This window comes from Lampris incognitus, chromosome 16 (genome assembly GCF_029633865.1).
Source record: "Lampris incognitus isolate fLamInc1 chromosome 16, fLamInc1.hap2, whole genome shotgun sequence".
Lineage (NCBI taxonomy): Eukaryota > Metazoa > Chordata > Actinopteri > Lampriformes > Lampridae > Lampris > Lampris incognitus.
This window is the reverse complement of record NC_079226.1, coordinates 22,751,968-22,775,659: the sequence shown is the minus strand read 5'-3', so window position 1 is coordinate 22,775,659 and position 23,692 is coordinate 22,751,968. Positions and strand designations below refer to the sequence as shown.

Below are 23,692 nucleotides of genomic sequence, written 5' to 3'. Positions count from 1 at the left end.
ATAGCCGTGTTTCCAATAATTGTCAAGTGAATTTTAGGCGAACTTTCAAAATGTCGCAAAAAGAAAATACGAATAAAGTGCGTTTCCATCAACTGGTTTGGAGCGAATAAACTAGGGTAGGTAAAGCTAGTTCATCAGAAGTTGGCGGTATAAGTTACGCTACTACATGGTAATAAACAGAGTAGAAGTAGAGGTTACGAACCGGAAATGAAACTAGTCGCCGGATATAAAACTAGTCGCCTTAAGAGAGAAAGTGGAGATAGGTCTTTGGGAATTTGTTTCAACCGGGAAAGATGTAATTGTTCTTTCATGTCAGCTATTATTGGCCATGTTTCGTGCTGTCCGGAGACAAAGACAATGAAATGCGCATTATGGAAATATTCAGGGAAACAGAGATAACGGAAACAGTTGATCAGTCACGTGTGTTAAATGTTAGCTATGTCAGAACTTCGTGTTTCCAGCTCTCATTTCATGCATTAACGCTTTTTCGAAAAAGGCAAAAACCAACTCAAGTGAGCGTAATTTTTTTTTCTTTTTTGCGAAATTGAGGAAGTTTTCTCAAATTTTGCCGTTTCAATAAACCTTTTTCTAATGCAATACTTCAAAATGCGCATAAAAATACGTTATGGAAACATTGCTAGTGAGGACATTAAATGTCTTGATGCATGCTCAGTAATACAGGTAAGAAAATCACAGAAAGTTGAATCGGTTCATCTGGATACAGTTTAGACTGAAGATGTCACTTAGTTGAGTGATGAAACGTATCTGTCAATAAACATTGTATCCAGATGAACTGATTCAACCTTCTTTGAGTACATTTAAGTTACTAAAACAGTTTCAATACAGTTAAACTATGCCCTACAACACGCTACGTCCTCCTGGCGAAATTCCTTACCGTTGGGTGAAAAGAAGCAGCTGGCGACTCCACATGTATCGGGGAGGCATGTGGTAGTCTGCAGCCCTCCCCGGATCGGCAGATGGATGGGGTGTGGAGCAGAGAGCGGGACAACTCGGAAGAGTGGGGTAATTGACCGGATACTTTTTTTTTTTGGGGGGCGGGGGGTATGCCCTACAATTTATAGCTTTACATAAAGGAGAAAAACAAAAACAGCACCACAGCTGCCCCGTTAATGGTTTTCATTTATCCATTGACAAGTAAACACACTATAAAAATAACCCGTGTGAAACTGTTGTATTCCTTCTGATGATTACTTTTTAGGTGCTTTATCACATTGGGCTACTACTGTTTTTGTTTTCCAAATCTGGAATTTGATCAGGCTTAATATAGCCGATAAAGTAAGCCGTTCTATTCCGTTGCCTACCAGCACGGGGCTCGGCAGTTCGAATCCCTGTTACCTCCGGCTTGGTTGGGTGTCCCTACAGACACAACTGGCCGTGTCTGCGGGTGGGAAGCCAGATGTGGGTTTGTGTCCTGGTCGCTGCACTAGCGCCTCCTCTGGTCGGCCGGGGTGCCTGTTCGGGGGGGAGGGGGAACTGGGGGGACTAGCGTGATCCTTCCATGCGCTACGTCCCCCTGGCGAAACTCCTCACTGTCAGGTGAAAAGAAGCAGCTGGCGACTCCACAGGTATCAGAGGAGGCATGTGGTAGTCTGCAGCCCTCCCCGGATCAGCAGAGGGGTGGAGCACAGATCGAGGCGGGTCGGAAGAGTGGGTAATTGGCCGGATACAACTGGAGAGAAAAATCCCCCCAAAATAAATAAATAAATAAATAAATAAATAAAATAAGCCTCGATCAGATCCGAAACCGATCTCTCATATCAGGTCAGGACATACCCAATCTTTGAGATAGGCTATGTCAAAAGCTTAGCGTTCATGAGGACATTTATCTGAAGTCAGACCAATAAGAAACAAATGACTTCTCCGTCCTTCCCTCTTTATCTCCATCAGCCCTCCATCTGAAGATTGTGTCTGCAAAGAAGATGTCTGAGTAAAGCTAGAGCATGATGGAGTAGATCAGGCAGGCAGACAGACATTATTGAAGTGTGTGTGTGTGTGTGTGTGTGAGTGAGTGAGTGACTGACTGAGTGTGACAGGGCTAGAGAAAGATAGACAAACAGCATGCAGATATTATAGTGGGTAGCAGGCGCCAGTTAGCGATTAGCGCTGATGGGCACTAAGCTGCATGGCTCCAGTGTCAGCCAGTTTCTCCTGGCAGTGGTGGTGGTAAGAGGCAGCAGTATAGGCCAACACTCAAGACAGTCAAAGAGGAGCTGAAGGAGGGAGGAAGTCATTGTGGATGCTGTGGAAGACAGAGATAAGCCTGCTTCCTGACGCTCATTACTGAATGAAAAGGCGAGAAATACTGTGTGTGTGTGTGTGTGTGGTGTGTGAGAGAGGGAGCGTGAGAGACGAGCCGTTGTTCATCTCATCCAGTTTCCTTTTTTTTTTTTTCACTCCCTTCCTCTCATCATCTTTTTCCTTCTCTCTACATTTTCTCCCACTCACAGGTAACCTTGCCTCCTCTTCTTGAAATAAACTAGGTACCCTGAGATATTTTCCACTTCTTGAATTGACTATTGGCACTTTTATGAGGTATAAACGCTTTGCGTAAATGTTTGTTGTAAGAGAGTGCTCACGTGGGTACTATGGGGAGTCATTCACAGCCTCTTGCCCCGCATTCAAGTTTGTTCTAAAAGATATGCTCTCTATCTCTCTCTATCTCTCTCCTCACATTTTAATTTAGCTCATTAGCTGGAGATGTCACGTTGGAGGGGGGTATTGGAGCCAGGCAGCCATGGGGGAGGGAACAGTGGGAGACACAACCATGCCGGCCTGAGGGTACAGCTTTTTCTTGCATAAAATCAACAAACCACAACCTATGACGGCTGTGTAGATGCTGGCAATATTCACAGCTAAGCCTCTCATTCCTGTTGGTTTGCAGTTCATGGGTTTAACAGCAGCAGTTTTATGATGGCGAGAAGCCGTGGAAATTTATGGGGCCAGCAAAGGTCAGTCATGCCTTTGGAGAGCAGTCTTAAAAAGCAGTTGACCATGGTAGATAGACTGGGCCTTACGTAGACATGGTCATTTCTGTGTGTGTGTGTGTGTGTGTGTGTGTGTGTGTGTGTGTGTGTGTGTGTGTGTGTGTGTGTGAAGTTGTAGACCACAGCAAAGCAGTGAAAGGGAGATTTCGCATGACTAACCTGTCAGTCTGTCTGTTTTTGTGTGCAAGCAGAAGGAAAGAGAAAGTGTAGAAGAGGTTCCCATGAGGCCTTGAAACTGATAAACATCTGAATAAAACTCGCTCATTGGGTCTAACCTGTTCTTCCTCGGCTAACTGCATGCGTTGCACTTCCCATGGGATAACGTCTTCCTAAACCTCCTGTGGGCCTATCCGACAAAAATAGCACTGCGACACACACACACACACACACACACACACACACACACACACACACACACACACACACACACACACACACACACACCTCTGGTCTCCCCTCCCTTCACATGGTTCAGGTTGAGCACACCAGAGCCTGAAATACCCCCTTTTGGTAAAAGCAATATCCCTCTCCCCTCAGCTCAGCTTACCTCAAACCAAACTGTGTGTGTATGTGTGTGTGTGCCTGCATCTGTATGAGATTGCTTGTGCGGGCATCTGTGTGTGACGTGAAAGATAAATTTAGACCCCCATTAGCATAAGGTTTATTTTTTTCCATTCAGAGAGCTATACCCCAGTCCCCCACTGTTGAGAGCAGTGGCAGCTTGCACACACACACACACACACACACACACACACACACACACACACACACACACACACACACACACACACACACACACACACACGTGTGCGCACAAGCTGTAGTCCCCAACTACAGCGTCTCATCTCATTTGCATCACTTCTTGTCCAGAATGACTCATGCAAATCCACGGCACTGCTGCTGAGTGGCTGGTGCAAATCATAGCTTCGTCATTACACTCAGATGTGTTGCCTCAGCCAGTACCGAAGACAACGTAGGTCGTGTATGTCGAACACACCCTCTACACAAACATCCTTTTCCACAAGTGAGTGAGAACATGTGTATACGCAGTATGTATACGAGGGTGTACACACATGCACTATTGTCAGCAGTTTTCACACTGGAGTAAGAAGCAGAGATTGTACCCCGGGGCCTTCGCTCTGACTTTCTTATGTGTTTTTGGGCTGAATGGATAGGAAAAGAAGAAAAAAAGTAATGTGGGAGGGGGTGATACATCCACACGGGTATCAAAGACAAAGCTTCTCTCATACAAACACGTACACACACGAGCAAGCACATATACAAGTACAAAACAAATGCACACACAGACATGTCTCAGCTGAAATATGTCGATGTGCGTAATGGGTTTGAGACTCTGCTGTGGTGCCTCCAAACACAAACTGCGCCTCAAGACTTCTGCAGCCAGACAAGAACTGAGGCTAGGTCATGACTACTATGCCTGGACCAATGAAGGACTTCAGGCTGTATGTGCACGTGTGTATGGTTGCGGTTGGTGGTATGGAGTGGGGGTGAGTGGATTATGGGTTATTCAGCTCAACTAGATTGAATGGACAGTGTAAGCGCTCATGCTCACTTCCACCGGAACAACAAAGCTCCGACTGGGTCTGTGCTGCTGGCAGCGCCTCAACATGGCAGATGAAACAAAGACAAGTTTGACTCTTTACGAAGTGCCTCACCTCGAACCTCAAATCATTTGGCAAGCCTAACTGGCTGAGTGAAAATACAGGCTGGGGCAAATTTAGGCAGAGAGAAAAAAGGCCAGAAACAAGTTTAGGCCTTAAAATTTTAAACTGCTGTCTGTTTTCCTGACGTCTCGAGGGCTTGCGATTAAACATAAGGATCGGATTGTTGGAAATTTACTGATATTGGTACAGATACCTGTACCTTTTTACCAATACTGGTGGTTGATGATACCATTTAACGGTACATTGTTTTGTCATGGTGTAAAAGTCTTCATCATTGGTGGAAATTGCCAAATATCAACAGCACCATTATATTCGATAAATACACTGTTCTTTTTTTGCAACAACCAGGCATGAACATAATACGCATAACAGCGGCATAATGAATAATGTCCTGAAACATGTAAAGTTTCAGTCCGCTCTGTACCCCCTATTTTGGTACTGGAAAAAGTATCGCAACCTGGTACCCATCACTATGAAACACAAATGTTTGCTTAGATTACTTCATGATTAGGCAGTCATATGGATTTCCTGCGGTGTTTGCAATAGGCATTATTGGCACTTGAGTAAGCGATGTTGGAAAGGATAAAGAAAAACTATGCCACATGGCACTGCACACCTGAGAGCACACATAAGCCAATGGCAGTGTGCTCTCTTCTCTGTGCTGATCCACAGATACCAGTCGGGCTCTGTGGCCAGGCTGGCTATTAATAGCCAAACAATTATGCTGGATAAGAAACTCCTCCCCCTGCTGAGGTCTAATGAATATGAGGGCATCGTTGTCTCTGACCATAGCCCAGTGACAATGGCATTTTGCTTTCCAAATAACGAGCCCCGACAACGCACCTGGTGACTTAATCCACGTCTTTTGTCTGACGAAGACTTTGTTAGCTTCCTGTCCACTCGAATTGACTTCTTTCTCACTCAGTTGCCAGTTACGAGATCCAATTCATCTACTCTAGGAAATGATGAAAGCATACTTGCATGGACAGATAATATCCTATAATGCCAGTATGAACAAAAGACGGTCAGCACGCCTTAATGAACTGATTTCTTTGATTAATGATGTCGATCATAGACACTCAGAAGCTCCGTCTGCTGACATCTATAGGTAAAGAACAGCTTTTCTGACGGAATTTAATATCCTTTCGACTAGGGTGGCTGAGGAGCTTCATCTCAAATCTTATCAAGAGTTTTATGAGCATGGGGAATGAGCCAGCAAATTACTATGCCACCAGTTAAGACATTCTGCAGAAGTTTGATTCATAGCAGAGATTGACACTCGAGATGGAATAAATACTGATCAAAAATTTAGGGAAATTTTGGAGGACCTCTACGCCACCGAAAATTGCAATGGAGCACAGATGGCTCAGTTGTTCGATATTCTTGAGATGCTGACCATAGGCTCACGAGATAGGATGGATCTTGATAGCATCTCAGCAGTTGAAACTGATCAGGCAAATTAAACACCTGATGGCTTCCCAATTAAGTTTTTCAAAAAAATTCTCAAGCAAACTAACCCCTCTTCTAAAGGATGTTTAAGGCACTGGAATGTGAACCACTCCCCCCTACAACAATGGTTCTCAACCTGGGGGTTGGGAGATAATTTCCAGGGGTCACCAGGTGGTTGTGGAGAATAAAAGAATGAAACCGTCCAGACCCATGGGGTACCTGATGCAAAAAATAGGTGTACTGTCTCTTTAACACTACAACGACCAAGGCCGCCATATTGACGGTTTGGAATTTTCAAAGTTTAATACCTTTGTGGGAAAAAAGATACAGACCTGCCGCTCCCTGACTGCTCCTAAAATTGGATATATTTGCATTAAAATCAGTTTTAGATCAACTGCACATAACAAAGTTATGATAAGATCTCCCTAAAATGACCAATTTATGCGTGATCGTGCGTCATGTCACTATTTATGACGTGTGTTGGTCGCATCATTTCCTTCATGAAGTTCATTGCTGTGTCCTAGGAACACACTAGTGTTCTCCAGTGCAGAGTAATAGTCTAAACCTGATTTCTGATTATTGCCAACATGTCTGGGTACAGATGCCATTTCAGACGCACCATGACTACCACCGGGGTGTTGCAGTATTTACAGGTGTTGGACAGTGGCGATTTTAGATTGTTTGAAAAACAGTATTAAAAGTTGTTAAAATGTTAATTTTGGTGTCAGTCGTTTCTTAACAGACATACTAACATATGTCATGTATTAATATCTCAGTCGGGTATTTATTTGACAGAATATAGTTTAAAAACTGTGGGCGGTCATTTTGACGGCCCATGGTCGTTCTGGTAGTTTTTAAGTTCTGATCGTTGTTTGGGACTGTTTCAATGTTTATTTTCAGTTCTTTTCTCACATTTCACATTTCATAGGCCTTGTTATGTTTGTTAGATCAGCAATATGTGTTTTTCGTTTTGATTTTCAGGTAATTATTTCCACTTTCAATTTTGCTATTCAAGTTCAACCATGTCTCTCTGAAGTTTAAACTGTTTAAAAATAGTATTATAGTTGTTAAAATGTTAATTTTGGTATCACTCGTTTCCTAACAGACATACCAACATATGCAATGCATTAACATCTCAATTGGGTATTTAGTTTAAAAACCGGCTGTCATTTTGACGGCCCATGATTATTTTAGGTAGGAGTGAAACCCCGGTCGTTTTAGTGTTAACTGTTGTGACGTCACAAGACTGGCAGCCATTTTTGGACTACTTTGACTTGAAATTCCCTGCTAGAGACTCTGAAACAAAGGGCTATGATTTAATTTGGGGTTTTTTTTAATCACTGCTGTTTTATTTTCTTTATATTTTGTGGATGTCGTTTGTGGTCTCGTAGATTGTTGACACATGTATTGTATGTTTTTGCATGTAAAAAGTCAATACAAAATATTTGAATAACAGCCAAACAATCAGCCTGTCCCAACAGCACTGGGCTGGTATCATGTCCAGAACAGGAGAGAGAGAAAGAAAAAGAGAGAGAGCCACAGAGAGTGAGAGAAAGCAAGAGACAGACAGACAGACAGACAGACAGACAGACAGACAGACAGACAGACAGAGAGAGAGACAGAAAAAGAACAACAGAGAAGAACATCTACCCTTCTAAAATGCTAACCCCACCCCAATGGAAATTACAGGGCTACTTTTGGTTAGACATTTCAGCCGTGTATTGGCCAGAGATTCTGGTGTAGCGCATGGGAGTGTGTTAATGACGTAATGGGACCAGTTCGGGATACAACTCAGCTATAACATAGCCCTCCTTCGTGTGTGTCAGCTTGGCTTGGTGGACAGTCAGGGTTGCTAAGCTGTGTCTACTGTGTGTTGCTACATAAACCAAAAGCAAACACAGGTGCTACAGGCAACAAAAGAAGAGGGGAGGAGAATGAACAAGGCAGAGAGAGGAAGAGAAAGAGAGAACAGAGAGTGGCAGAAACAGAATTGTTTTTTTGTAAAGTATTTCACTTTACCCTACCTTGCTCTGCAGGAAAAGAAAGGCTGTTGAAATCTGCGTAGGCTTTGTAGATTTTGAGTGCCAAGTTACTGCCTTTCTACATACAGCTGCAGGCACGTCTCCATATTCTCTGCTAATGTCTTCCTCCATCTTTGTCCCATGGGCCAACCATAGAGCTTGCATTTTCTCAAGGGGACATGGTGACACCTTATTTAGTTATGCCCTTAACTCTTAGCAACAACCACCAGTGGTGCAGCTTGCTAATATGATTTAGTAGTGTCAATATAGTAGTCCTCTTTTAGACAGGCAACTGATGCATATGGGTAGAGAGCATCCCTCTCAAAGAATCAAAGAACAACACACACACACAAAACACACACACACACACACACACACACACACACACACACACATATACATACATACATACATACATACATACATACATACATACATACATACATACATACATACATAACTTTGTTAAAAGAAACACTCAATGGTAGGGAAAGTGCTCAACAAATAAGGAGCAAAACAGTGTGAGTCAAGTAAATTCTTTATGAGACAGTACAAGCCTGTTTTATGCCATAAGCAATCACAGCTGCCAATTCCTAGCTGAAGTATTCAGGCAACCTGCCCCACTTTGAACACTCAAATTTTTCAAAGTAATAATATGCGCGCGCGCGCGCACACACACACACACACACACACACACACACACACACACACAAAGGGGCGGCAATGTGGTGCAGTGGTTAGCATGGTCGCCTCACAGTAAGACGGTCCTGGGTTCGAGCCCTGGGGTAGTCCAACCTTGGGGGTCGTCCTCTGTGTGGAGTTTGCATGTTTTCCCCGTGTCTGTGTGGGTTTCCTCCAGTTTCCTCCCACAGCCCAAAGACATGTAGGTCAGGTGAATCGGCCATACTAAATTGTCCCTAGGTATGAATGCGTGTGTGTGTGTGTGTGTGTGTGTGTGTGTGTGTGTGTGTGTGTGTGTGTGTGTGTGGGCCCTGTGATGGCCTGGCAGCCTGTCCAGGGTGTCTCCCCGCCTGCTGCCCAATGACTGTTGGGATAGGCTCCAGCATCCCCGCGACCCTGAGAGCAGGATAAGCGGTTCGGATAATGGATGGATGGATATATACACTTGAAGACAGAAAGGAAGGGAGAGACTCAAAATGTTAGATTCATAATAATCCCTTAATATGAAATCTGGTACAACTCAGAGCTAAACCAAGGTGGTTAATTGGTACTCATTTTGATTTTTAGGTTCTAGACATTAATACAAATGATTTGGAGTGTAACGCTATAGTCTGTGAGAGTTCACAAACATGACCCAAGATAACCACAGACGAAAAGCAGGCAACTTCTGCTACTCTCAAGTTCCTATACCCTGAACTGCGCCTGGTCAGCTGAGCATGTTGCAACCAGAACACTACCATATCGGGGAGGTACAGCCTGCCAACAGTCGAAACAAGAATTACTCATGCTCATGTGACTAAAAAACAAATGACCAAAACACAAAGTCTCACCGAAACCCCCTCACTGGTGCTAAATTAGGGTGGGACATCGCAAAATGACCATTCCTCTTGGTGCTGCTATGTTAGACAGACAATGGGGTGTGAGAGGCCACTGTAGTGGAGAAGCAATGAGTCAGAGCCTTCTTTCACATTCTTGGCCAAGTGCAAGGACAGAGATACTGCCTGCTCACATCGTCCTGTTACTTCTGCAAAGAGCTGCTTAGGGAGATACAGCCAGCACTTTGACACTAATGTTGAGACCGTATTAAGAATTATAAATCCCACTGCGGCCAACTCTCATGAATGTAAGGCCACATCCTCAATTATTTCATATGGAGTGAATAAGGACAGTGAGGAAGTCAAATCCCAGAAAGTCTCAAAGATCACATCGTCTCTCTTGTTCTCTTTAACATAGAAACCAAAGTTGATCCTTTCCTCTCTGACTCAGCCTTGTCAAACTCTGTTTCCAGTTATTTGCATTCATTCCCTGCATCCCTGACCTTGTAAGTAGCCTAGTCAGAAAAGCAGCCCACTCAAGGCAACTGCAGTACAAGGAACCTGTCACTTGGCCTCTCAAGTCTCTCAAATGGTTACTGGGCAGCAGACATCCTTTAACGTGGCAGGGACTAGTATGTAAGAGAACAGACTTCAATTATTACACCCCCTCTTTCAATGCATTGTTGTCCTTCCTAAACACAGTAACTGAAATCAACAACCATTCAACATTTTGTCAACTCACGGGCTGGCTTCAGCAGTGTTTGTGTGGCACAAGCCCAGAAGCAAATGCCCAGACACGAGCTTGAATCAACCATTATAAATGAACACTGAGATCAATTACAATGAATTACATCCAAGAGAGCATATCGGCTTTGGCAGATTAGGTCTGATGATTGCAAGCTGTCCAGCAAAGTGGCATGTCACAGTCACAGGCTCTCTACCTACTGCATTTTCCTCTATTTGAGAGATGGAGGTTTGCTGAAAATCACAAAACATGAGAGTTTAACTGCAGAATAAGGGTTCCACGTAACTATGCATGTGCATGCTCACGTGCACACACACATACACACACTTTGCAGGGGCCAAACATTCACACACATAAGCTCTGCCACCCTCACAATAGGCAGAGCTTTACTAGTTAAAAGCTTCCAGGGTGTCAGTCATGGCAGAAAACTTCATTAAAACAAAGTTTAATGAAATCAGAACCTATGTCCTGGGGCTTCTTTGTTATTTGTTTGGGGCCAAAGTAGTTTAAAACAAAGAAATAAATAGGAAAGCACAACTTTATTTATTACAGCACGGTGTGCAAATCATTTCAGGGTCCCAATTATAGGACAAGTCTAGACACTAGGACAAATGTAATTAATTCTAAAAATAAAAAATAAAAACCACTACTAACTAGTTCAATCTAAAGGTCTACATTTGTTTTGGGGTGTTTTTGCAAGAAGACTGTGAGGCATTTACTCTGCTCATTAGCTCAGTTTGTATCAATGTGGGGTGGAGCTTTCTAATGAAACGGTCAACAGTTCAGGAGTCAGATGGACTTAACACCCATAAGCCTATGAGAGGCAGCCACCTAAACATGGCTTGAGTTAATGTATGTCTGCATAATCCGACCTTCCAGCTTTGCAGAGAAGAGTGCGTTTGTAAAATGCAAATGGCACCCATGTGCCCAGAAGTCAGCAAAATACACTTTGTTGCTATGATAAGTCTTGTATGCAAGTGCAGGCTGGCGTGTCAAGACAAAGGTGACAACCATCAAACACGTTTTTGCAGATGGCCAAGCACACTGGGGACAGAATGCGCATTCAGGTATCCAGATATCCAAGGATCCCTTATTAAATACAAACATCTAGAGCATGTCTAGATGTTAGCATATCCCCTAAAATCTGGAAATTAACAGTGGTGCGTGAACATCTGAATTGAACTCGTCCGCTAAAGCGTAGGTACTGACTCAGTCATGTTTCAATAGATTGTAAATGTTAGCCTAATGTTATATAAGCCTGTTAAATACGTAACCGGCATTTGCTTGCTGGGTGAATGTTTTGTGATTGTTCCACCACAGCAAAGCTCAGATGTTACTGCTGACAATATCAACCACCCCAAGTCTTTCCTTGGCGAGCTGCAAGATCCACATCTGTCTTCTGCACAGCTTGACAGGGAATACCATTAAATTTAAGAATTCAGATATGGTATCACTCTGCCCTAGGACAGTTTGGTCTGTATATAACACACATCTCCCAACTATCTCCTGTTGTCAGAAAGAAGAAATGAAAGTTTATTTTTGCATAAAACAAAAACATTAGATAGATCAGATCCCCCTGTGTCAGTTGTGGCTTCAAATGGAAAGAAAGCAGCCACAGCACAGGGAAGTCATTACAACAGAAACATCGGTGGAAGGTGGCAAGAAAACTTCAAACTAAACATGTGCCTGATAAGGCCTGACCAGCCACACACAGCGGTCGAACATCAACACCGTTTTCCGTACGGGCCCCAACTGGAGGAGAAACGGCTGAAAGGTGACGCAGAGCTAGTTCGTGGCTGGACATGTAGGGTTTGATATGTTTTATATGTAGCGAACAAACCATGCTGGATTCCCGCACAAATTTCAAACTGCGGCCATCTTATCAAATGGGTTAGAAAATACTACTACGGCATACCAACAGTGGGATCACATCTACTTATGCAAATGTGAAACAGTGGCAGTTTGCAAGCAGCTTCTAATATTTCTTTTGATGTTAAAATAATAACTAAAGGGGCGTTCGGGTGGCGTGGCGGTCTATTCCGTTGCCTACCAACACCGGGATTGGCGGTTCGAATCCCCATGTTACCTCCGGCTTGGTCGGCGTCCCTACAGACACAATTGGCCGTGTCTGCGGGTGAGAAGCCGGATGTGTATGTGTATGTGTCCTGGTCGCTGCACTAGCGCCTCCTCTGGTCGGTCGGGGCGCCTGTTCAGGGGGGAGAGGGAACTGGGGGGAATGGCGTGATCCTCCCACACGCTATGTCCCCCCTGGTGAAACTCCTCACTGTCAGGTGAAAAGAAGTGGCTGGCAGCTCCACATGTATCGGAGGAGGCATGTGGTAGTCTGCAGCCCTCCCCGGATCGGCAGAGAGGGTGGAGCAGCGATCGGGATGGCTCAGAAGGGTGGGGTGACTGGCCAGATACAATTGGGGAGAAAAGGGGGGGGGGGACGTGTGTCAATATGAAACGTTTCAAATCATAGCTTGAAATTGTGATCTCACGCTGACAACTCTTTCAAAAATGAAGGGAAAAGATGAGATGATTTTGACTGTGCATTGGGTGATTTAGAGAAAATAGATTTCTGTTTATAGACTAAAAACACAAGGCTAATTTACATCTCATTTGCATTAAAATAAAGCCATCTGACCGTCAGACACCCAAGATCAGAGTCATCACTCTCTGGCATCAAGTTTTGTGAGTACGCTTTTCACGCCTGCATGCACGGCCTGGGCTACCAAAGGCTATAGAAATATTACATATTAGTTTCAAATCAAGGCTCTGCGTTGAACAGGCAACCTGTCCAGGCCGTTTCCCTGTCTTCTGCCCAATGGCTGCTGGAATAAGCTCCAGCCAGCCACAAACCAGAGTATGATTGTGTATGTATAACAAATGAATGAATGACTGAACTACATTCAAATTGACCATTAATCCCCTTGAAGCACTGAGTGTGTTCCCCATTATTGCACAGGTGATCAGATTCAGGGAAGTCAATCGCAGGGGGCCCTGAGGTCTAAACACTTAAAATCAATTTCAAGAACTTTTAAGATGACATCGCAACTTGCACTTGTGGGACGATCAATATAAAGGCAGACTGTTGTTGGAACATAGCAGTATTGAGGAATAAGCTGATAGCAACCAAAGTAACGTGTCAGAATCTATCACTTCCTGTCAAGGCGTGAATCCGCTAAATTCCATCACTGAATTACCTCGGTTACAAGCGACAGGGCAAAGTCCCACAATTATAAATATTCATGATTCTTCATTCGAATTGGACACACCTCCTTTGTCCCCTCCTCAGATTCCTGACTAAATACAGTGAATCAGCCAGAAAATGACTGCTGTCCCTTAGAAAAAAGCTTTGAGGAGAACATATACCAAGGCACCACTAGTCTAGCCTAAAACTAGACAGATGACATCAGTTGATGGGCTCCAAGTTAAACTGTAAACAAAGGCTCTTGGACTCCCGCAAATATCCAGCAAGGCTGAACAGTTCCAGCCAATAACATCCTGCACCTGTAAATATATTTCCTGGCAAAAAGTAACGTGCAGATTAGCAGAACTGTTTGCAAGGCAGTTCAAGTGGTTTAACTTGGTAGTAATAGTGTGAATTGAATTATGCCATGCATAGGTAAATACAGGTTACTGTTCAGAATTATGATTAAACACAGATGAACCATCACTGCTTATCACAAACCACCTGCGTTGGTTTCTCCCTTATGATAGGATTGCTTTTTAGAACGCTGAATGTTAGCCACAGCTAGGTGCTTGCCTGTTACTTGAATCTGCTTCTCTAAAACGAGTCCTGTGTCGTACATAAACTCAACAGGCACAACACGTAGCCAATGTAATTTCTGTGCTGAAACCTAACACTCTGTCATTAGACAACCCCGTTACAAGACGGACTGGTGAGGGACGCTGAGAAATGTGGACATTTTCTGTCTTGGCAATGCTACGGATGAAGTGTGTCCATCAAACATGTACGTGAATATTTTTGGCAGCCAAAGATATGGAGAGCGATTCAGGAACTTGTGGCTGAACAAAATGGATTAGGCCTATGTCTCGGATAAAACCTCCCTGAATACCGGCAGTGCATCTGTAATGACAGCACGCACAATTTCTATTCCATCAAAAGGACAGGACTACGTCATCTAAAATGCCTTCCTATATATACAGTATGAGCGAGTTGTTCCCTATGGGAAATAAACCAACAACCTTAGCTGAGTTAATGCAATGCTTTATCCATGGGGCTACATTATAAAGTGTAAAATAACCTGCACCGTAAAGGAATATCCAAACTGCTTAGTATTCAAAGAGTGTCAAGGTTTGTGAAAGAAATGTGTAGGCCTAATTTCCTGGATGAGGATGCATGACATGAATTCTGGCCATCTCAACTTTCCTATGACTGCATGTTAATGGAGAAATGTCTGAGACCAGCTGTATACGGCGAGGTACTACAGCTCATTAGTCTGCACTGCAGAAAAGGTTATCACCTTAAATATTACATAATGAATCTGAGTTTAATCAGTACGCTTTATTCTAACTTCATTCCAACCAAATGCTAACAGTGTCACATTTTATTTGCTCTAGGTAAACATAAGAGGAGGCATTTGAATTCCCGCAAGGGAAAATTCACAAGAGTTCATATAAATTTGTCAGACAGTAACACTGACTGTTTACCCTGAGCCCAATTCTTTACGCAACTCTCTGATATTTTGTGGTTACAAAATACATCGGAGAAAGATCTGACAAGCTGGGACTTGCATATAAAAGGCGACCGTTTGTAGCTTTTGCATCTTTTGTCCACCAGCATCCACCCAAGACTTCTCCTGTATGCCCCAGGAGAAATCACATGTGCTTGTATTTGCTTTGCTTGTGTTAATCATGTACTATAACAACAGCAACAGCCAGCAGCACTCCATTAGATGATGCCAAGGAGAAATCAATTGCAGGAATAGGGCTCCCTGGAGGGCACCCAATTAAGGACAGGGGATGGAGAGAAACTCTGCTGAGACCTCAGCGCTTAAGACTGGTTGTCCTGGAGCTTGAGCTCTGAGGACTTAGTTGAGGACGAGGGACCTGCCAATGAGAATTGACCCTGGGATTTTTCATGCTCCCAACCTTCTACCCATCACTTTTACAATCAATACACTGCACCGTGAGGTTGCTGCAGTTAGCACGCCGATGCTTTTACGAGCATCTATAGTTATCATTAGGCAAAAACAGAATGGACTAGAGAGCACCTCAATTTGTAAAGTGCTGTCCACTGTTGCAGTTACACTGTGATTCTGTGTTTCTACTGGTTTCAACACACAATGGCCTTGTGGTGAGCGCAGCAGCAACAAGAAAAGTATTGTTAGCATGATAAAAGATGTGGCCGTCGACTGCGACAAACTACAATCCAATATGTCAGATAAACAGTGGCGTGATTGTTCAGTTGACAAGTGTGCATTTTGTGATCATAGAATGCAAAGCAGTGTCATACTGTAAGCGGTGGCGTACCTTTAGGATGCCAGCAAAACTCTGCATTTCACTGTCCTGAAGGCAAATTAAATGGGGCAATAAAATGACTGAATGACTAAAAAGCCAGCAATCTACTCTGGGTGTTGAATGAATAGACAAATTAAGGTGACTCTGTATCTCACCCCCCACCCATCATCTTTTAATGTCCATGCTATGCATGAGCTCATATTTTTCAGTATTGTACTAAACAATAGCATTTGATTTCATAGAGCCAACCAATTTGGCTACAGCACACTAGTCTCACACACACTACAACATTCAACCGAGGAAAAACCCTCAGCTCCGTCATAATGACACAACATTGATTTTCACAGCTATGGTGTTAAAACATTTCCTGTGAGAAACACACTCCTAGCCATATTTCAAACACCTTTTATACAGTGAACCGAGAGCACTGTGCTAGATAAGCAATGTTAGCAATATGGCATTTTCTTCTATAAAGACAAGACGACCTCGTATCACACAACACATTTCATAATAACAGACACATGAAAGCATAATGGGACCTAAAGGATAAAACCACTACTAATATGAAGTGTTTGTGTAACCAAGCAGGATGGTGGGGAGGTTACATTTCCGAGCTGAGGCTGCTTTAATCTAATGGGAACCCACACAGGTGATAATGTTAGCTTCAGGTGATGTCGGCTGGTTGGTGGCAAGCCTCGACAAACTCCAAACTTAAATACACCTGGCCAGACTGGAGAAAAAGGTAGTGCTGTACACATTACAGTTGGTGGGAGCCAGGAGCTCAGCTGTGTATACAGAGGTATGACAATAGGATGTGTGTATATGAGAGGAAGAGAAAAGGAAGAGACAGAGGAGTATAGCTAGACAGACAGACAGACAAAGAGGTATTGGGCATATAATGTAGTAAGATTGTCAAAAAAAAAGAAAATGACAGAATGTAACTGAACTGCGAAGGTATTTATTTTGAATTGGACATGTGTTCAATAGTGTGTGTGCTACCACAACAAAATAAACTAATTTTAAAGTGTGTGAAGGAGTGTGACTGAGTGAGTGAGTGAGTGAGTGAGTGAGTGAGAAAGAGAAAAGGATGGTGTCGGCTCATATTTCACAGCTCCCATTATAGCTCTGACACAGGACAGATGCTTGCAGGTCCTATGTGAAGCAAACTGCAAAGACCAATGCAACACCCCAAGACACACGCATTATATATAGGAGTGCCAGCAACTCAGATCTTATTGTATTGAAGGAGCTGCACCGATGGCACTGCTACATTAGGTTACACTGTTGGCAGGGACTTTAAAAGTTGTATGGCCACAAGAGTGATGAAAATCCGACAGCGGAAGTAGGACACTTTCATTTCTGTGTCTCGATTTATCATACTTTTCTCCATTACTTCGCCAGTATTTATCATAATATACTTAAGCGTTTGTACTTATTTAAAATTCTGTGTATTTAACCTTTTTACAACACGCATAATGCATACTGTAGTCTAAAGGGTATGTTCAAATAAATAAACAAGTACAGTATATTGACATGAAAACAGGCTATTAACCATGAAACACAAGAAAAAGACTTGTCAGCCCACTTCCCAATTCCTGCATCTCTGGACCTCATTTCTGTGTACTGTCATCTATGGTATTGTACAAGGCAGCATAATCAAACATGCATGATGGCAAACTGCAGTTTAAGCAGACATAATTATAGATATTTGCATTCGCCATTATTGACCCATTTCATTTAATTCAATATAGTTCTTTCATTTCATTTCAGCATTGCTGCTGTGCCCTCACAGGGTCCTGATGGAAACTAAAATCCACTGTGGAGACCCTTGAAAAACAGGGAAAAAGCTGAAAGAAGAATATAGTTCTTTCATTTCACTGAAATGTAAATTAGCAAAATAATCTCGATCACCATTTTAGCAACCATCATGTCAGCATAGCGGAGGAAGACTGGTATGCTTGGCATGCTTGGTAGGCTAGGCACTGAAGGCTGCACAGAAACCAAGCAAAAGCAGCCTCACTTGCAGTGTTCTGTACAGCCGCTTTGTTGACTTGGCGACTGATGACAGATACTCAGCGGCCCCTGAAAGCTGACAGGAGAAGTTTGATATCGCATTAAGCGTGAGCTGAGTTTCCCCTCCAGCAAGTTTATTTGTTAATTTGGGTCCCGCTCACACGCCGTTCAAATTCAAAAGCACTGCATTACATTGTTTTATCCAATTCTTGTTCACTCTTAACAGTGGTTAAACACAATGACATTTGCTGAAGATTACTCCTTCGCTGAAAGGAATTCTTTCTATTTGGTGAAGAAATCAGCAAGAAATCTTGTCCCGCATTTAGTGCATACAAACCCGACCAGTGAAAGAGTTAGACCTACGAATCAATCAGTTAGCGTTTAGCCAAAACATCTTCATGTAATGAGATGGATCCCTGAAAATTAGGGTGTTTTCTGGCTCTGTAACATTCCTGATAGCACCTAGGACACTTAGGGTGGGGAAGTGGGATGAAAGATTTCAGCCCGCTCATACAGGGAGGAGTGAAGAAAAGTACACAATGAAAGAAGGTGGATTAGGTTTGTTAGGGTTAGTATTAACTATAGGGAGGCAAACTAGTCTAACAGATTGGCCCTGCTAAAGAGTTCCTACATGAGGACACACTGAACTAGAAACAAAGCTGTAGCAGTAATATGAGAAACTGGAATGTACTGCTATACCATATACGTAGACTCAGGCCTGATCGTAAAAAAACCTTATAGTAAAATACTTCTATCGGCGACGTAGGCTGGATATTCCGGTATTTGTTTGACTTTGCTATGTAACAACACCACAAAGCTGGTCAAACTGCAGTAAGAGGAAGCCACTGTGCAAAGCAGGGGACATTTGCTGCAACTTTCCAGACAAGCCACAGTGACTTTGAAATAAGTACAGATCACCAAGTAAGCCTAATGACAGGGACAGCAGTGGACTGGACACCATGTTTCAGTGTGTTTTCAGCTTGACAGTTACTGGAAATGCTGTCCTGACAGCACCGGTCTATTTGGTGCACACATTAAACTGAGACAAGTCTGTTACCATACACAACTCGAGACTGTCTCTGGTGTGTATGACAGGCTTTGACACCAGTGCTTTGGAAAAATCCACTGATTTTGTGTGTGTGTGTGTGTGTGTGTGTGTGTGTGTGTGTGTGTGTGTGTGTGTGTGTTTCTATTAGGATAGGACAAACCAGAAACATTTAATGAGTCGCCGTGAGGAAAAGGGTCTATTTTAAGTTTAGGACTTGGGTTTAGGGTTAAGGTTAGAATTAGGATTAGGTTAAGGTTAAGGTAGGGGGTAAGGTTAGGCATATAGTTATGATGGTCAAGGGCTAGGGAATGAATGTAATCAATGACGGGTCCCCACAAGCAGCGAAACAAACGTGTGTGTGTGTGTGTGTGTGTGTAAGAAGGTGTCTAAAGGTGTCTACGCAACCACATGCAAGCGAAGTGGTGTAATATCTTGTAGCTAGACATAGCCTAGGATATAATTGGCTGACACGACGCCTCATTTGCATACGTCAGGGTTATATGAGGATGCTTGCTGAATGACTGAAACACACAAGATGGACGCTGCAATAAAGAGTAGTCAGGCGTGATATCGTCTCCTGTCAATCTCATATAAGACAACTGTAAGAGTGACTATAGCGAAACCACAAAGTATGGTCCTTACACACACCCAGTGTGTGTGTGTGTGTGTGTGTGTGTGTAAGATGGTGTCTAAGCATGTGGTTGCTAGACACCTTCTTACACACACACACACACACACACACACACAGTGTGTGAGCAGTGGGTAAGTGTGAGCTATTATACTATTAAGTATAAATGTGTATACACATTGCAGCGAACCTCTCTTTTGAAATATGGCTGGGAAAAAAATCCACTAATGTCGAATGGACCACACCTCGTTACACAAGCCATCTTCAGGAATACGTCACTCCTGCGCTCTGAAAACACAGATGGACAAGTTGTGGTGTCCTCTCTGGTGTGAAGTCAAAGAGCAATCTCAACACGGACACCGCCGAGGTCAAACGTGATGGTTATCGGTGCCCGACGAATAAGTCATTATGTCACGATTTTTCGCTTAGGCCCTATATTGCAGTAGGCCTGTAAGTCTAAAAAAAAAATCTGCGAAAGGAGCCCAACTTCTTGTAGAAATTCACTAGTTCTACAAGGCGAGGACGGCTTTTCGCACATCCTGAATGAATCGCCCTGCCTCTCCCAAACGGAGAGAAAGGCGGGGAGCTTCAGGTGGCCCTGGATTCACAATAACCGCTGAATGAACGCGCTTGACGGATCGAGTTGTTTCCCAAATGGATTAAAGCTAGCGCCTCGGACCGGAGGAGGGAAAAAGACGTGGTAGCGTGTACTGACAAGCCGACTGGTGATTTTGTCCCTTCTTTTCAGCTAAAATCTCTCCCCAACATGTAAGAAAGCCCCTTTGGCAAAAAAAGAGCGAGGCACATCATTGGATACTGCTACATACACATGTTAAACCACACAGGCCATGTTACCAGGATTGATTTTGTGGATCGGACGTTGATGGACCCAGTGTTTTTCCCCATAAAGAAAAAGAAAGAAAAGAAAAACAACAAACATACCTGGTCGAGAGGGAGGTTGATGATTTCGCTGATCGGCTGCAATAACGTGGATCCAGTGCAAGTTTGTGTAGCCATGGTTGGGTCGGCGTCCGTCCGTCCTTCGCTCTCCTTTCTCCGATTCGCTCTCCTCTGCTCTCCTCAGCTGCCCCGATGACAAACCGCCCCTGTTGCTGTTGTTGCGACAGCCCTCCGCTAGGCTAGGCGACTGTCATCCGCGCCACGGCTCGCCCAAAGCGACAACAACAAAAATGGTGTGGGCGGAGGGGTCGCCCCTCCTACTTATGATATGCCTCAATTTCAGCCTATCGTGGGGGAGGAACGGGAATCCCGACAGCCAATCACATCCTTCTGAGGGGCACGGAGTCCTTGATTGACAGCTATCAAGGCAAATTGGATTTTAAGCACACTGCGTCGCCTGTGGTCCCGCCCACTTTTATATGGCGTTCCAGTTGCGGTAAGAAAACTGTGACGTACATAGGGTCGCTTTGCATCTCGGGGGGGGGGATGTTAAAATTAAAATAAAATTACTGTAAAATTAAAAACTAGAAAACACACGGAGCAAAGGAGGCCCTTGGTGTTTGTGACAAGATGTTAACCATTGTTAACCATCCCCCTTTTTTTCCCCATTCTCGTGCATATTTTTACAGAACTTGTTTGATTTTCTCAGCATCGATTCTATTGTAATATTATGAACACAAAATCGTAGTTTCTAATACTGTGTGCAGAGAAAGAAATAAAATATATTTGAATGAAATATAATCACAGAATGGAATATAATTTTTGGGGAAAAACGGGGTCATATTATTGCATGTTAGCACATATATGACAAAGAAATGATAGAGGTTGGTGGTTACATACGTGTATCTCTTATAAACTGGTGCTTGCACTGAACATCAAAGTAGGAGAGGGACGAGGTCAGCAGGATTTAACTGTTATCCTTGGATGAACTAATTTAATTGCATCGTGACGTAGTAATAGAATGGAGAAAACTGGTGAATTTGAGGATTACTTTATATAACCCGGTAGAATTAATCGTATAATGTAGTGGAATATAATTTACCATTTCTCCACACTGCCCATATGTACAATATATAAGCATATATCTACCGTTGTAATGTATAGATGGAGAGCAATACACTACATGTGATACACAGAAAGTGCATGATCGTGAGTTTTCTGTTTGTGAATACAAAACTGTTGAGGTACACTAAAATTGTGGCGCGCAGTACGACTATGCCTAAAGACTATTTATAACCATGGTTTGAATGCTAAAATACGAAGGGCTACGAATAGTGCTCGTTGTCTGTGAGCACCATCTAGAGGTTTCTCTTCAAAGATGTTTGCGCGGCAATGAAACGCGGCGTCTTAGGTACAAATCATAAATCACAGTCTCCAGCAGAGGGCGATGTTCGCAAACGCATAGCGCGACTGGGTTATAAATGCTTTGCCATCGCTGACCTAAACATTCATATAGCAAATTCTGCAAATTAAATATCCATCCATCCATTATCCGAACCGCTTATCCTGCTCTCGGGGTCGCGGTGATGCTGGAGCCTATCCCAGCAGTCATTGGGCGGCAGGCAGAGAGACACCCTGGACAGGCCGCCAGGCCATCATACAGGGCCAACACACACACACATACACACATTCATACCTAGGGACAATTTAGTATATGGCCGATTCACCTGACCTACTGTCTTTGGTCTGTGGAGGAAACCGGAGCCCCCGGAGGAAACCCACGCAGGCACGGGGAGAACATGCAAACTCCACACAGAGGATGAACCAGGACGACCCCCAAGGTTGGACTACCCCGGGGCTCAAACCCAGGATCTTCTTGCTGTGAGGCGACTGTGCTAACCACTGTGCCACGTGCCGCCCCAAATTAAATATATTTATATTACACATTTACTATATATTAATTTAATATATAGTAAATGTGCTATCTATGGCAAAATAAAACAAAGAAGGTGTTCATTGGTTTGCCTTAATTAATCAAAACCTAAAAGTGTAGTGTGTTTTGTTATTGCAACATCGATGCGGTATTGACCCCCTTTGTGTGCTGACATAAAGCATACAAACACAAATGAAGAGAAAGCTAGATTTCCAGATTACATTAGAAACGGTGTAGACCTATATCCCATGTTACATTCAATCAATATGGCCTTCATTACATCTGCAGTTAGAGAGCGAAGTGATGCAAGTTATCTTCATCCTTACCTCACAGGCCCCGTGGCTCTAGCTGTAGCACTCTTTACAGCTGATTGCTTGTTGTAATGGACATTTTGGAATTAAACTTGTATTATAATTGCACGCCTTATAAGTCCCTCTGGATAAGAGCATCAGGTTAATCGAATCAGAGTCACTAAGCTTGAAGCAAGAAATAAGATCTGGGGCTGACAGGATAGAGTGATTTTGTATGAAATAGACCTCCTCAAGTCTCCCCATCCACCCTCCCCAAGCCCCACAGTCAGTATGTCATCAAATAAATCACTCAGTGTCTCCATAAAAGCAAATGCACTTTGTAAATACAAATCTTTATCTGCTGCCAGGACAGGCGCTACTGCAGAACAACTGTTCTGTACCTTTCATCCATCCACCATTATCCAAACCGTTTATCCTACTCAGGGGTCGCAGGGATGCTGGAGCCTATCCCAGCAGTCATTGGGCAGCAGGCGGGGGGACACCCTGGACAGGCCACCAGTCCATCACAGGCACACACACACACACACACACACACACACACACACACACACACACACACACACACACACACACACACACACACACACACACACACACACACACACACAACACATACCTAGGGACAATTTAGTACAGCCGATTCACCTGACCTACATGTCTTTGGACTGTGGGGGGAAACCAGAGCACCCGGAGGAAACCCACGCAGCCACGGGGAGAACATGCAAACTCCACACAGAGGACGACCCGAAACGACCCCCAAGGTTGGACTACCCGGGGCTTGAACCCAGGACCTTCTTGCTGTGAGGAAGCCATGCTAACCACTGCACCACCGTGCCACCCTGTTCTGTACCTACAACTATCAATAGATAACTGCAGCAAAGGTGGAGACGGGAGAGAGGGAGGAGGTAAGCAGGAGGTGGAAGTGGGGGCGTTAAGAGGGAGGCCTTCAGCCGCCCAAGTGATTCAGCAGA

General features: G+C 43.7%; 1 protein-coding gene across 1 annotated transcript in view; it reads right to left on the bottom strand.

The window, feature by feature from the left end:
* The window catches only part of mboat2a (membrane bound O-acyltransferase domain containing 2a), a 61,915-nt gene extending 41,170 nt beyond the window's left edge, over positions 1-20,745 (bottom strand). Inside the window, exon 1 of the mRNA XM_056295623.1 lies at positions 20,520-20,745. Coding sequence (XP_056151598.1) covers positions 20,520-20,594 — 75 coding nt within the window. The 5' untranslated portion in view covers positions 20,595-20,745. The remainder of the gene's footprint in view (positions 1-20,519) is intronic.
* Positions 20,746-23,692: the final 2,947 nt, after the last annotated feature.